Below are 15642 nucleotides of genomic sequence, written 5' to 3' on the forward strand. Positions count from 1 at the left end.
GCTATTTCCTAGCAACCGATCAAATATGTCATAAATACCTCAGGATGTTATGGCTCTTTTAGTTCCGCGTGAATACTCATAAAATGTGTCCTCTAAAATTTGAATTTGTTGCACCCTTGTTCCTCTTTACCGACAATGAAACGCCAGTAAAATAAATGCCACATGCAATAGTTGCAAGGCCGAAGAGTTCTCCACTGAAATATAGCCCCCCTACTTATCAAGGGTGCCTTTATAAGTAGAACTCGCCGAATGCCACTTCCTCAGTCGAGTGTCAAGGTTAATCCACGAATATGGTACATGAGCCTTTCTCTTGCTCATTCCGCGGTCGGATGGAACGTTGTGAAGGTGATGCGAAATGCACGTACTCGACCGGATGAGACGAGCATAATTGAATACTTTGTTTGCGGCTTAGTGGTCGAGGATAATCGTTTAAGCGTCCAAAAACATCCGCCCTGCGTCCATAACCGAGGAAAACCCCGTAATTGCTGTCATGTCACTGCTGACATTTTGTTTAGACCGCCTGCGGTGTTGTGGCCAAAATGCATTCATGCAAAAGCATAGGCCGAATCCTCCACCTCATGCGACCGCGGGGCATGACTTTCATCTGCTCCAGGACCACAGTGACCGTGTTTTTTGGGGACAAACTTTTAGTCCTGAGGAAATTCAATTCTTATGTCCGTCCAAGGGAGGGCTAATGTGTGGAATAAAAGTTTGAATATCAGCATTTTAACTCCAGGGTATTGCAGTATTCCAGAGTAGGAGAGAGAGTTGAGAAAAACAATAAACTACAGTCGGCGTTACACTTTGTGAGCTGGAGCCTTGAGGTGAAACGGTGCAGCAGCACACGTCGAAATACAATATCATCACGCTTCTCGCAGTCATATCTTCTTTATCCTCTGCGCCAATCAACTGATCGGGGCTGTACTGAGGCTCTGAAAAGCGTTCAGGTGGCTTAATGAACTGTTAATCGGTCCGTTTGATATTGCCTCCAGTTGGCCAGGTTTTTATTTTAACCATCTAAAAAGCAAAGTTTGGCAAAGATATTTTTCGGTATTTTAATCCCACTCTGCCTGTCCCATTTTCATTTTGATTAACGTCTACATATAAATATTATCTCACATTCAAAAAAAAAAAAAGTCATGGCAAATTATTGAAAAAAGAAAACAAAAACAAAAAAAAAGAAAGAAAAAGTCAAAACTGTTCAGAATGAAATGAAAGGACACATTCCCCTGAGGGCCTCGCTCATTCAGTGCCCTCTTCATGCCCACTTTCACTCACCAGGGAGTCTTGGAGAGTCCCGGAGTTTTCTCAGCCACATCCTGGGTGCCAGCTGCTGTGAGGCGTAATTCTGTCAAGGCCAAACAGAGCCGCGCGGCTCTCTGCCAATCCCAATATGAGAAAGAAAGGTCACCGCTTTGTGGTCCTGGGGCCGAAATGTCTGTAATCGGGGATGGGGGTGGGGGTGGAAATACATTTTGGACTACAGCACGGAGGAGGAACATCACATACTTGGTGGTTTGGTTTGGTATTGTCTCAAACACACACAAATGGTCTACACGCTATAATGTGTGTGTGTGTGTGTGTGTGTGTGTGTGTGTGTGTGTGTGTGTGTGTGTGTGTGTGTGTGTGTGTGTGTGTGTGTGTGACAAGACCAGGCAATCAAGTTAAATTCTCCTCTGATGTCCGACTCCTATCGTCCAGAAAAAAAAGTCTTGCTGATAACCGGTGACTAATGTGGCACCAATGTTGCCGTTATTTTCCCTCTTCCAGTCATGCAGTCATGAACAATTTGTAGCTTTTATTTCTGAGTGGACCTGGACAAATGAGAGCTGGCTAGGAATGTCACAGATCAATTGAAAAAAAAAAAAATCCCCGAATGGTTTTTAAACTTTTTTTTTTTTTTTTAAACATCAAAATCACCTCAAAAAATACTTACATCTTCATCCACCCTCATAATCACCAAGATTGAAATACCTGTACTGTATTATAGGAGGTGCAGGTGTTCAACCAAAAAAAAAAAAAAGGCAGTGGTTTTATTTTTTTAAACGTCTATTTGAATTAAGACACGATAACATTCTGCACAGATTAAATAGTAACACTTCCGCTCAAATTTCGGAAAAGAAAAATGATGGTTCAGTAAGAATGTATTGCACATAAGTGAAACAGAAATTGTACCGAAGTATTTTTTAGGGAAAACAAGCAGTTTTGAGAGATTAAATGCAAATAGTCTTCTAATTAAAATGAAAATACAACTGAATTGAAGTTGCACAAAAAAAAAAAAAAAAAAAAAGAAAAAGTCTATGCTACTGTGCAGAGTTTAATTCAGTGACATTTAATTCAATGATTCATTTGCGGACCACTAGAGGGAGCCGACATACCACCTAAGGAAATATTCCTGGGTTATTTTTGTTGAATTAATTAAGCACAGTGTTAATATTCAAAAAGCATAGTTTTTTTTTGTCTTAAAAAATATCAAATGTATTTTGTTTTTGTTTTTTTATGCACTTTTAATTTGACTAAACAACTGCATTTAATGGAGGTCATTGTGGCAAAACTTGGGGGGCCAAGTTGTCGTTTTTTTTTTTCCTGTCACCATCCCAAAAAATTCATTCAGCAATGCTGTCACTTTCTCTTTCACCTTCCTGCTCATTTCCTCCCTTCCCAAAAGCGGAATACAAGATAATCAAGTAGCCAGCTGACATCAAGGACAGTCGATGAGAACTTTGTCGTATCGGGCAAGATAAGCAAAAATTTTACAAAGTAAAGTATCATATGATTGGAAAACGCAAAAGAAGATGAATGCTTGCAGAAAAGTCCCAGAATATACTCTGTATCATTCCTTTGTGGGGGGAAAAAAAAGATCTGACAACACTGGTGTGTAAAGGGCGTGGTGTACATGCCAGTAATTTATTCGTCTTTGGCTGCACTGTATGTTTTACAGTAGACTGGGACCCAAATCAGTCACTTCAACTGCGGCAAGCAAAAGCTTCAGTAAACTGTGACGTCACCCTTACAACGGTACGTGAGCGCGCTCACGAGTGAGCGTTTATTTGTCCAAGTATGCATGAAGGCGTGTGGCTCTCCCACTCCCTGTGCGTCATTCAGCGCAATGTCATCATTTAGCAGAAAGCCTTTCCCTGGAGTAGACTTGAAAATGTCCGTGTGGTTCCATCTCCCCGTCCTTCCTTTTGTCCTCATCAACACACAAACAGACGCACAGCTGCTAAAAGTGGACTTTGGACCGCACTGGCGTCCTGTGGGAAGTCAGGGGGTTTTCTTCCCTGGTTATTCTGGTTACGCATGTCATTCAGCTTCTCGCGTGGTCAGGCCAAGTCACATGAGAAAGAGAATGATAACGTCGAGGTGACTGTTTCGCACGTTGCAAACACGCAAATCCTATCAACTGAGCCGGGAGTGTGTTGCTCATGTAACACGATTAGGATTGCAAGGAAACGGCAAAGTTCTTAACATAGTCTGAATATTGCGGCATAAGGAAAGCTGGACTGTGTCCGCATCTAAGATACATAACATTTCAAATCATAGCTCTACATATAAATATGCGACGATGTGAACGATGCTTGCGCCATATCAAGGCGCTTGAAAATAAATGAAAGGAGCCACTTTGATTGTCTGAGACCGAAGTTGGCTGTGGCCACTCCCACAGCGGCGCAGCCCTCCCTCTCGCAGATCCGCCGACCCTCTACTGTACTCACGTCGATTCTCACGCGCCTCTGTGAGGAGATATTCCCATGTGCCGCGTAGGATTCACGCTGGTGACGAAAATAAAACCCCCGCATCTTCTTTGACTCCGCGGTGGTCTCGCGGCATCATGTCGCCTCCAGTTTGAAAGTCTTGATATTTTTATTTCAATAAAAACAAATGAAAATAATTCGGTTCAATACATTTGGATTGGTCTGTTAACTTCTAAGCACATCCAAAATAAATGTCAATGAAATCACCTGATTCTCGATTTATTTCAATCAACTCGATAATTACGTAATCATTTGAGTGGGTTGCACTTCAACAAGTACGCAAGAGTTGACCGACATTTGCTGACAATTTATGTCCCTGTGCATACATTGCCGATTTCGTTTTCTCCCCTGCTTGAATCCGATTTTCGAATTCATACTTTCCCTTTGCTGCCGCTTGATTCACCCTATGTGACGCCGCCCTCTTGTGGTCGAGTTTGTCAATACACCTGCATGACTCACCCTATGTGACGCCGCCCTCTTGTGGTCGAGTTTGTCAATACACCTGCATGACTCACCCTATGAGCTGGCGTTCTCTTGATCTAAAACTCTCCTTTCGACCTGAAACACATGATGACGGATGAAACAAAAAGTTATCTATTTCACAGATTTCGCTTGATTTGTCATCTTTACATTTAATGTGCACGGCAGCCTCCAATCGAATCGGAATCATACTGCCCCCGGCCCCGCTACTTACTTGTGTTGACATTTCACCCTCAGAGGGAGCCCAACAAGAAGAGAGGACGGCCTGGTGGTTTAATGTTCGAGCTCCTCACACAGGATGGAGGCACAGATCCAATTTCACTGAGATGAGGGAAATTTAGAGGCCACTGAATCGGCACTGGGACGCTCTTCAACTGTATGCAAGTGTGTGCGTGTGTGCGTGTGTGTGTGTGTGTGTGTGTGTGTGTTCATCGTGATTCCTGCTGTGATGTGTTTAATACTTTATAAGAACTCTGTTTACTCTGCAGAGCAGCGAGCCAACGCAGCAGATGTGACTCAAATGCTGAGCGATACAGGAAATAGATCCCAAACACGATGTGGACATTTTGACCGTGACAACACAAAACGTGGCAACCACACTAACTCTCTCTCTCTCTCTCTCTTTCTCTATCTATCTATCTATCTATCTATCTTGTGATTCTGCTATTCGAGACTCAAGAAAATGGTATTGTAGCAGCAAAATTCACTTTTCATACAGAACATAAGTGCAGAAGTGCAATTTTCGATTTAGTGTAAGATTTGGATTATAAATATGGAGTCAAAAGGTCACCAGAATATTTTGAAACTGCTCTCATTATAATTACACTGCAAGGCTAACTCACTTCATGCTATAACCACAATAATAAACAGATCCTTATCCCTTTAAGGGACAGCGGTTACTACATTGGACGGATTATCAATTTATCAGGTTACAAGGCGCATGAAAGGGTTAAATGAAATCTATCCATATTTATTTCTAAAAAAATATAGGCCATCCGTTTATACATTTCATCATGGACTACACCATGTTCTTTTGAGTATTCTTTCCTCGGTGCCACAACGATGCCTTTAATGACGCTCGTATTATTGACTGCACAAGAACACCCGAAGCGAATGCAGCATCATTAGGGAACACCTTTTGACTTTTCGCATATACGGCTAACAAGCACCTTTAGTCTGACAAACGACCTCACGTCATGTCGCCATAATGTAATGTACGGCGTCACATTGATTTCTGCCGGAATGGTCCCTCATCTATTGGCTCACTGCATTGTGTCTGTAGAGTTCGTACAGACTGTGAGTGTGTCCACAGGGGGAGGTCACTTGTTGTGTGGGGAAGATGTTGCAACTTTGAAATCTATCTGGAAATAAGTGGTTGAAGTTGCTGTTGTAGTTTCGGCAAAACTGATATTTTTGTGAGACCAACACATATGTAAATTTGTCTCCACAGTCAGGGATGCGTAGAGAAGACCAACATTGTAAGAGTACTATCACTTTACAATGTTATTACTCAATTAAAAAGACGAGACGAAGATGATTAGTCAGATAAACATATATAGTTTGATTCAACTTATTTTAGCAGTAAGATTCAGTTCGTTCTTTTCCGCCACGTCAAGGATTATCAGCACGTCTCTCGCTTACCGCTTTTAAAAAATGGAATAGCAGGAGCTGCATTGACAGCGAATTGAGTCAGCTGTGTTCACACCCACGACGGCGCAAAACACTCATTTCTGAATGACCCACGCTGCGCCCGCTTTCACGGGTTTGGGAAAATACCAAAACTTTGTATCACTCACTCCTGTGCATGATTTGGAACAGACTTGGTCATTTCAAAAACGAATCCATGTGTGAAGTTGCCAGCCAACCAAAAGATGACATCGGAAAATACGACTTCAGTGTAATTGTCATTGCACGGCGTACTACTAATCTATGCCTCAACTCTTGGTTTCGGTCCAGCTAATGTGTCTACCATTAGCACTAGTGCTGATCACCACGGGGCTAAATGGGTTGTTTTGTAAACAATCACACAACAGCTCAGCAGTCTGACTTGATGGGTGTCACACCTCCACTGATACAGTGGAAACAAAGTCAGTGCCTGAGTGCCCTGCGGCTTCTTTGCTTCATTTGCCTCCTCTGCTCTTGTGGGAAGGATGACAGATTTCCCGCTGTCCTCTTCCAGCTATTACGGAGCAGTCCCCTAATGATTTCGAGCCCACACTGGCAGTGGACGGCAACTGGGATGCTCATAATGGGCCTCAAGGGGATCGCAGGGTCCCCGGCACCTCCTGCTAACTCCTCTCTTTATCCACTTAAGTGGAAGGAAGTTTCGATATCTCCAATTGCTACACTCGGCTACTTGCTGCCTTTGGCTTACGCGTAAGGCATCAAGTTCAGGGGCTTTATTTTCACTTTATAAAACTTCGACAAAAGTACGTACAGTACTTCTTCTTTTTCAAATATATTCCCTGACTTGTTTGGCAGTAACGGACACTCTATAATATTTCGAACCACCAGTAGCACAGTAATAAAAATGCACGGGTCCATGTTTGTGACTGAAAGGATTGTCATGTAGAGCACGAAACGGAAAACACATTCCATGAGTCACGATACAGTAAAAGGCGCTGATCCGTGCTTCCGTACAAGCTGCTTTTAACCTCAGGCTCGTCAATATTGTAGTTGATTGATCAGTTAAAAAGCCAGCCCTGGCACAAACTCTGATGTCTTGGTGCATTGATTGTACACTGCAAGGAGCTGTGGCTAAGTGTGATTACCCGGGAAAGCCTGGCAATTATTGGGGGCTTTTCTCTTCATTGTCCAAAAAAATCGTTCATTCGAGTCGTTTTGTTACGGTACTCACAATTTTTTGTTCTGTTTGGATTCCTGATTTAGTTTGAATGTATATATATTTTTTAACCCGTGGAAATGACACGGTGGTCAACCGGTTAGCACGTCGGCCTCACAGTGCAGAGGTGCAGGGTTCGATTCCGGCTCCAGGGTAAATGGATTACAAAATGCATAGACGGATCGATCACCAATATGAAAGGGCCCGAGCGCTTTGCCAAATTTGACACACCTGCTCCTTAGCTACATCTGATACCTTGTAGCAAATGCATTCATATGGCACTGTGGAGGCAAATGGCTCATTGGGCCCGTTTTCCAAGTTTCACATAGGGGTGTGCGCACTTTTGTTGCCAACCATTTCGACATTGATGGCTCTGTATTGAATTACGTTGAGGGACAGCGGATGCACAGGTATACAATCTTCGCACTGTCTACTTCACATCGCAGCAACATCTCAAGAATTGAAACTAGAAGTAGAAAAAAAAATCACAATTTTTTTTGTATACAAACGTGTTCAATGAACATGTGAAGCTTGTTTTTTATTCAATCGCACTCGTGAAATAAATGTCTTTTATGCGTCAAAAAAACTATTGGGAAGCACTTGAGAAAAAGTTCATACTAAAACGACGTAGATACATTCACGGCGTGCGCGCACGCGTGCACGCGCCTATTCCCCGTGCGCGCGTGCCGTTGAGTTTGAGAAAGCGTGGACGTCACATCGTTTCTCATCACATCGCTCCTTCCATCAAGCTGCGCTCCTCATCTCTCGATCGACTCTCCTTTTTCGTCCCCCTGACACTTTTCGTACACTTTCGGCTCACGCGATTACTTTGAAACAACTCGAAGCAACTTGCTTGGATCCAGCCACCTCCTTCCCGATGTAGTAGTACCGCGCGCGGCGCTCCCGGCGACCGAGGAGCGGACTTCTCGTGCCGGAGGCGGAGAGATGCCCCGGGTGGGATGTGCTCCAGCCGCAAAATCCTGTGGAGCCTTCTCCTCCTGTCCGTGGTGGAGGTGGGCCTGGGCGTGGCGAGCATCGTCCTCGGAGCCGTGGGCATCAGCTGGGCTCGGGGGGAGCACAAGCCGCAACAAGGCGACGCTTCGCCCGTGTGGAGCGGACTCTGTGTACGTGACTTTGCTACTTTTTAGTAAGTTGGCGGGTGGACTAAAAATAGTCATCGTGGTCTCAGTTCGCTAAGAGTTATGGTACATTCATTTTATATATGAAAAATTGATTTAAACAGAAATTATATAGACTTCTAGTCAGTGTGTGTTTGGGCGTGTTAAAAGGCGCATATCGTTTCCTCCAAAAGACTGATTCGCTTTCGCTGATGAGGCAATTAGACAAGGAAAATGCTCCATTCACTGCACTGGCATCCTATTTTCTCCTTTAATGTGTGGTGAGTGCAAAGGGTCTAATTTTTTTTTTTTTTAATTCATGAGTCTGCACTTTTTCAGCATGTTCTCCCCCTCAAGGTGTTATTTTGGCAAAGGTCTGCAGCAGGCACAGTAGCTGGCAACGCGAGCCAAGAAGCTCCCGCTGTCCATTGGCTGCGAAAGTGTGAAATGTTTCAGAGCGGGTCACTTTGCTTGTGTCTGGGCTGCTTTTGTACAACGCTCATGCCAACTTGTACTCTCGTGACAGTACCTGTCACATTAAAAAAAAAAAAAAAAGAACAGAATATGTCTGTTCAATGAAGACTTCAAATTGCCCCTGGGAGTGTGAGTTGTTATTTGTCTATGTCCTCTGCGATTGGCTGGTCACCAGTCTGTAGTGCAAAAAAAAAACATGCATATTCTGTTCAATGAAGACTTCAAATTGCCCATGGGAGTATGAGTTGTTATTTGTCTGTGTCCTCTGCGATTGGCTGGTCACCAGTCTGTAGTGTACACATTTAAAATAGACTTTTTGTGGTGATGTCACCCCGCCAAACACCTTCAGCACGTGTTTGTTGTTTCTCTTTTTCAGTTTCTGCTCTGCGGGATGTGTGGAGTGTTGTGCGCTCGAAAGAGGACCGGCCTTAATGTTTTCACCCCGCCAGACACCTTCAGCACGTGTTTGTTGTTTCTCTTTTTCAGTTTCTGCTCTGCGGGATGTGTGGAGTGTTGTGCGCTCGAAAGAGGACCGGCCTTACTGTAAGTTCAGTAATCCTTCCTTTGTTTATGCATCCTGTCTTGTGCCTAATCTATTCGCATTTCTCTTTGGATGGAGGCTATTTTTGCTGCAGCAAACAGGAAGAGGACTCCAGCTGCCTGACACATGGGGAGTCTTGATTATTATTTCATGCTTTTTAACCCATTTGTGTCTCTTGGTTCTCCACTGACGATTAAACTTCATGTCACCTTATATAAGGTTTTCCATGACAGAACTACCTTTGACCAGCTTTTAATAGCAAGCCATCTTCTTTCGGAATTTGGTAGATTATATATTTACTGCACTAGTGTCAATGTGTGTGTGTGTGTGTACACAGTGCGCTCTGTGAGAGACGTCCAAGGAAAGCAGGGGCGGCAAGCAGTCACCTCTCCTCTTCTCTTTCTGTCCAAGTCCTCGTCTTTCCTCGCCTTCCACTCTGGGTGTCTGCTTGTCTGGCTAATGATGGATCAATGTCAGCACAATGGAAAAGAGACCTTTGCTTCACCCTGCACCCACCTCCACTTATTACCACTTTCTCCATTGCTTACTGCCACCCGTTATCATCTTCTCTGTATTTTCAATAGGCTTTTTCTCCTCATGTCTTTCTGTGCCGCCCTCCCGTCTCCCGTTCACTCCATGCCTTTGGGCCAATGATCGCATTAGCTTAGTTTGGTTCAGGAGTCCTGCCAGCCAGACGCCTCACACACCTCACAGGGTAATGGCTGAAATTGGAGATGTCCTTTTCAGTGTGGTTGCAAACAGTGAAGGCACCTCTGCTCATTTCCAAAGAGACAGAATACAATCCTCGCTCAATCAACTTGACCTGATTATTTGACTGGCCGAATGAAGGACTTACATTAATCTCATCCTGTGTGGGGAAAAAAAATGATTGCCATGCTGGGATTCAGAGCCTGCCTTTACCCAATGTGGCACCGTTGGTGAGATTTTATACAGGGCAATTTAAATATGCATCCTAAGGAAATCCAATGGTATTGTTTTTATTATTGCCTTTCATTCACATGATAACATCATCCAATTCACGTGCTTAAGAAATCACCCCCGAAATTTTAAATACAATATAAATGCCTTAAACTAGTTTAACAAGGTATGTGGGAATGCTAAAGTCTTCATCATCATCATCATCATAACTAGAATATGCAATTTCAGGAGGACAATACATGCGAATGCTGAACTGCTGAATGGGGGAAAAAAATATGGACCCGTGGTATGGTACTGGTGAAAAATGTGCCATATATTATTCATTCTGAATTTCGAATGGGAATGAGGTGAATCTGTTATGTTGAACATGTCATTGGAAAAGATTGGTGCATTTTCTGGGTGTAAAATGGAAAACTTTTTTTTTAAAATCAATTTGGGGTTGTTGTTTCACCTATGTTAGATTTTAGGGCGTGATGAAGATGGACATTTGCACTCCCATTTTCATTGTTTTGATTTTCTTACTCACCTCATCTGTCGTCTTGTGTTCTCAGATGATTTTGTTCTCAGCGTGCTGCATCTGTGGTCTGATTGGCGGCATCCTCAACTTCCAGTTTGTCCGTGCGCTCACAAAACGACCAGATTCCATGCAATCCATCCACTTTGCTGCCATGACTCTGGCCTGTCTGGGTAAAACTGGACACACGGCGTGACAATCAAGAAGCACACATGCGACGACATGCCTTAACAGTTTTTCTTATCTTGTCCGAAGGGATCTCCTCATGTACATTATCCACTTGGCTCACCTGTCGTCTGGCCAGTTCCGAGCAACAGAGGATGTTCTTGGAGAGGGAGCACTCCTTGCACCATTCACACGAGATGACAGAGAAGGTGGCAAAAAAAAAAATATTGCTTCTCATTGGTTAGCTTGCCTTTTGACCTAATGCGAGCCTGTTCAACAGGATGTCTTGGACAACTCCAGTAACGGTATACCTCAGCTCTCCTACAATGGACACACCAGTGCATCACCATGACGACAACTTGAATCACTTGCTGTCAATACATAAAGCGTGGCTGTACTGCAGGCGGAAAATGCTTTGACGTATAACAATATCAATCACAGGAGGTGGACTCTGTGCAGAGAGTGAAGTGAGATTTTTTTTTTTTTAAATTATTATTATTTTTTTGGATGGATGGAGTGCATCGGACCTAACCAAAGAGGATGAATTGACATTTTAGTGTCAAATAAATACTTGATATCATCAAACCTTTAAATGAATGAGCAGAATGGAAGAGATTTTCTTTCTATACTGCCTCAAAATCAGTTAGTCAGGCTTTACCTCAGTGTGGGTTTTAATTGAACATTTTCTCATCTGCTTATCCTCACAAGGGTTGCGGGTGTGCTGTAGCCTATCACAGCTGTCTTTGGACAGTAGGTGGGGGACACCCTGAATGGGTTGCCAGCCAATTGCAGGGCATACACATAGACAAACAACCATCCGTGCTCGTATTCACACTGAGGGACAATTTAGAGTGTTCAATTAACTTGCCATGCATGTTTTTTTGTAATGTGGGAGGAAAAAGGAGTACCCGGAGATAATTCATGCAGGCACGGAGAGAGCATGCAAACTCCACACAGGAAGGCCGGAGCTGGAATCAAACCCTGCACTGCTGCACTGTGAGTCAGACATGCTCACCAGTCGTCTACCGTACTGCACTGCCCTATTAATTGAACAATATCGTTAGAATTTTGCCTATCTGTAAAACTGTGCTACATTCTAATATTTTTTGGTACAAGTTCATCTCAATAAACCAGAATATAGTGGGGGAACGTTCTTTAGTTCAGAAGTTCACTTCAAAGAGTATTTGGATTGACTTGATTTTTTTCTATTGTTTAATAGAGCTACTAAAACGAACTTTTTTTTTTTATCTATTCTAATTCATTCATATGTATCAGTAACGTATCTAACAACATGACCTTATTATTAAATGAAGACCTGTCTGGCAATGTCAACAGGGCAATAGTATCCTAAAGGCAAAAATATAGCTATTGTGTTGAGTAATGGATATGGTTAAGCTTGTGCAAATGTACCTCGTAACATTACTATGTCAGGAATGTAGTACATACATATTTTTATAAATGCTTTTAATTAAGGATAAGTCAATAAAAGTCTAATACAACATTGGAACGGAAAAACAAATGTGTTTCTATGTGTGTAAAAATGAATTAAAAATAAATTATTCATATATATATATATACACGTATGCACTCATTTGTAGGCATCATCTTTAAATAGCCTTATGCTCATTCGACTTTTGGAGTTTCTGTTCCATTTTTGTCTCCACACCAGTTTTACTTTTACCTCTTCACCAGCAGACGGCGATGTAAACCGTAATTGAAGGTTCCCCGAAGCGGAAGTCGGCACTCGTTGACTTTCCCCTCCTCTTTGGCAATATGGCGAACTTGACGCATGCCGAACACGACCCAAAACGCGTGGAAATGTCCGGCGAAGTCCTCGAACCTTGCGCTCAGAATCCGGCAGTTACAGCGTCCTCCGCGGCTCGGGTAGATTTGGTCGAGGTTCCATGCGTTATCCCGTCTTTTGCCGCTGCTTCCGAACTTGTGTCAGCGCCCTACTCTTGTCTGGTGATGAACACACACCGAAGACACGTCGTCCTGCCGCCCGTGTACCTGTACAAGAAGAGGACAGCGTTACGAGAGGAGTTACAAGCCGAGCTGCTCAAATTCTCACCGAGGTGACACAACTCAGTTGGTTAATTTTATTAGGTGATGCGGTGTGATAGGTTTTCGAATGTAGGTTAACATTTGTAAAGTTTGAGAAGCACTGTTGTAGAGCATTTGCTAAATCGCAGTCCCAACCTAATTGAAAGATGGAAGCATATCATTGGCTGAAATGATTGTGACATGTACACAGCGACTGTGAATGTGTGTTTTGACCATGTGCATTGTCACGCTTTCTCCCGCAGCCTCCAAGGTGTACCTCTAGCTTATGACAATATCCAGATTGTGCGCAGCCATGGAGACATTTATGATGACAGCGGCTACATTCACATGGACATACAAGCCAACTTTATTATATTTCAACCTCAAGAAGGACAGAGATTGCTGGTCAGTATTGCCATTAATCGATTTTAAACCGACATTGCGATGTAGTGAAATGCAATCCTCTAATCGGGGTTTGGTTGTGGGCGACCTCCAGGGGAAGGTGAACAAACTTGGTGTGAGCCACGTGGGCTGCCTGGTCCACGGCTGCTTTAATGCCAGCATTCCCAAGCCCAACCTTGTCTCCGTGGATACCTGGAGGGACGCGGGCCCCAGGATCGGAGCGGAGCTGGAGTTTGAGGTGGTTGCGCTTGATGCTGACACTGCCGGTGTGTTGCTTATAAGAGGAAGGCTGAACAGAACCAGGTATGCAAATGACTTATCAAGTCTTCTTGGAATCGATTATGCTATCGTGTAATTGGATAGATTTTCAGGCCCCCCCTCCAAAAAAACAGCACCTAAGAGATTTTTTTGGGGGGGGCCGAAAATCTATCGTAATGGAGTAATAGATTTAGACCCCCCCCAAAAAAAACAGCACCTAAGATTTTTTTGATGGGGGTTCTAAATCTCTTACTCCATTACTCCTGGGATGTAGCGATACCACAAACAAATAAATAAAATTGTTGCCCCTCACTCATGCATTTAAACACAACATAAACACCTTCCGTGAAACGCGTTGTCACTCTCTCACTTCCAATTCCCTAAATAAACTTGCTTGATGCCGGTACATCATTCCGTATTCTGTGCTCCAACCCAGGGGTCCCCAACCTTTTTTGCCCCACGGACCTCTGTATTCTGTGCTCCAACCCATTGCCGCCCTTTGAAGAAATGCGTCCCAACTGCCTGTAGTCTCACATCTTCACCGACAGAGGGCGCTAATGTACTATGGTACAGCCGTGCATATAAAATTTACTGTATATGCAAACATTAAATCCACAGACAAACTTGAAAATTCCTACGTGGTAGAAAATCCAAATTCGCAGCTTTTCACTTTTTTGTCCCGATAAAATTAACCGCAAAAAAAATGAGGAATTACTGTAATCCATCTTTTAATTTTTGGTAATTTAAAAGCATACGCACCAAAGTGCGTATTTTGAATACCATCCCAAAGCTTTGTGTTTGTCTCAAGAAAATTAATGTAATCCTGTTTGTGTACATCAGGGTTCAGGAATTGTTGGCCATTACCGAGAGCTCCGATTCGGGTGTCGCCGTCGACCAGGTCGAGTTAGAAGACATACAACCGGTCACAGAGGCCACTGAGGAGTCTGTTGACCAAGACGCCACCAAGAAGAAGAAGAAAAAGAAGAAAGAGAAAATCAAAGAAGAAGTGAAAGAAGAGGAAGCGGTGTGGCCGCCCTGCCAACTCGATGGGAACGGGACAGGGAGTGAAGCCAATGGTGAGAAGAAGAAGAAGAAAAAGAAGAGAGATAAACTCAAAGAAGTGATTGAAGAGATGTCGCCGTCACGCCAAGATGATGGTGACGCTACACTCGAGCTGAATGGAACGGAGAGTGATGCAAATGGTCAGAAAAAGAAGAAAAAAAAGATCAAAAAAGAGAAGAGGATAAAAGAAGAGGAGGAACCGGTTCAGATCTCCCCCATGGAGATCCACGCCAGCGACTCCAGCGGCTATCACAGTGACAAGCCCGACAAGAGGAAACGCGAAAAGGACATCCAAGTCAGTGCAAGTTTTAGTCAAGAGGCTTTGGAACCAAAGTCCAAGAAAAAGAAGAAAGAAAATGACATTGCTTGAAAAATGGATTTTTCCCTGATTCGGGACAATGCCTTGAATGACCGATCAGTGTCGTCAGTTGCCATTCATGGCCTGTAGGGGGCGCAAAACTGCTTTACAAAGCAGCTCACGTGGACTCATCGTTTATGACAAGAATCCAGTCTGTGGAGATCTCCTCTGTGCCTTATAACGCTCCACAAGATTGTTAAAGGCTACAAAGAAATTACGTTAAATACTAAGGACAACAAACCAAAAGTTTATGCTGAATAAATATATATTCTTTCAAAAATATTGATATTTCTCATGATTCAGATTTGGACTTCACAGATTGATGCTGAAGTGTCATTGCTCTTGTGAGAGCTAATCATGGCTTCAAATGCTTTTCTGTCATCTTTTATGCTGACCATCGAGTGTGAGGTGATGAAGCGTCGAGAGACAACTTAAAGGGTTGCGCGTGTTTTCTTTAAACCCCCCAATCTCCCCACACGCACAAATCCTGCCTTTCAGCAGGGAGTCTTAATTAGTGCCGAGGTGCAAAGAGCCGCAGAGCTTATCGGGGATCCGTCTAAAGACGAGAGATAAGGGGTGCAGTTAAATGGTTGCGGCGTCATCCGTCACATCCGATCATGTTTCTGTTATCGCTTCATGGGATAACCTATTGCTGGCTGGATCCAGTTAACGCTTTTAGAATTTTTTTTTTTAC

At 43.4% G+C, this 15642-nt stretch overlaps 2 protein-coding genes and 1 long non-coding RNA gene across 4 annotated transcripts; all 3 read left to right on the forward strand.

Annotated features, from left to right (window-relative positions):
- The first annotated feature begins 2494 nt into the window (after positions 1-2494).
- LOC109513622 (uncharacterized) lies at positions 2495-5131 on the forward strand. The gene is made up of 2 exons (XR_002167832.1): positions 2495-3018; positions 4721-5131. It is a non-coding gene; the product is annotated as an uncharacterized LOC109513622 (long non-coding RNA).
- A 2563-nt stretch (positions 5132-7694) lies between these two features.
- tmem196 (transmembrane protein 196) lies at positions 7695-11558 on the forward strand. 2 transcript variants are annotated; one of them, XM_019866180.1, is made up of 5 exons: positions 7695-8198; positions 9153-9209; positions 10698-10833; positions 10916-11034; positions 11106-11558. In XM_019866180.1, the coding sequence occupies exons 1-5, from the start codon at positions 8034-8036 to the stop codon at positions 11175-11177; spliced, it is 549 nt and encodes a 182-aa protein (XP_019721739.1). In that variant the 5' UTR covers positions 7695-8033; the 3' UTR covers positions 11178-11558. The 2 variants fall into 2 exon arrangements, with proteins under 2 accessions (XP_019721739.1, XP_019721738.1); XM_019866179.1 differs by lacking the exons at positions 7695-8198; positions 9153-9209 and adding an exon at positions 9355-9922.
- A 923-nt stretch (positions 11559-12481) lies between these two features.
- On the forward strand, positions 12482-15222 carry polr1f (RNA polymerase I subunit F). The gene is made up of 4 exons (XM_019866207.1): positions 12482-12900; positions 13132-13273; positions 13365-13573; positions 14369-15222. The coding sequence occupies exons 1-4, from the start codon at positions 12599-12601 to the stop codon at positions 14958-14960; spliced, it is 1245 nt and encodes a 414-aa protein (XP_019721766.1). The 5' UTR covers positions 12482-12598; the 3' UTR covers positions 14961-15222.
- Positions 15223-15642: the final 420 nt, after the last annotated feature.

This window comes from Hippocampus comes, unplaced genomic scaffold (genome assembly GCF_001891065.2).
Source record: "Hippocampus comes isolate QL1 unplaced genomic scaffold, H_comes_QL1_v1.1 scaffold50, whole genome shotgun sequence".
Taxonomy (NCBI): domain Eukaryota; kingdom Metazoa; phylum Chordata; class Actinopteri; order Syngnathiformes; family Syngnathidae; genus Hippocampus; species Hippocampus comes.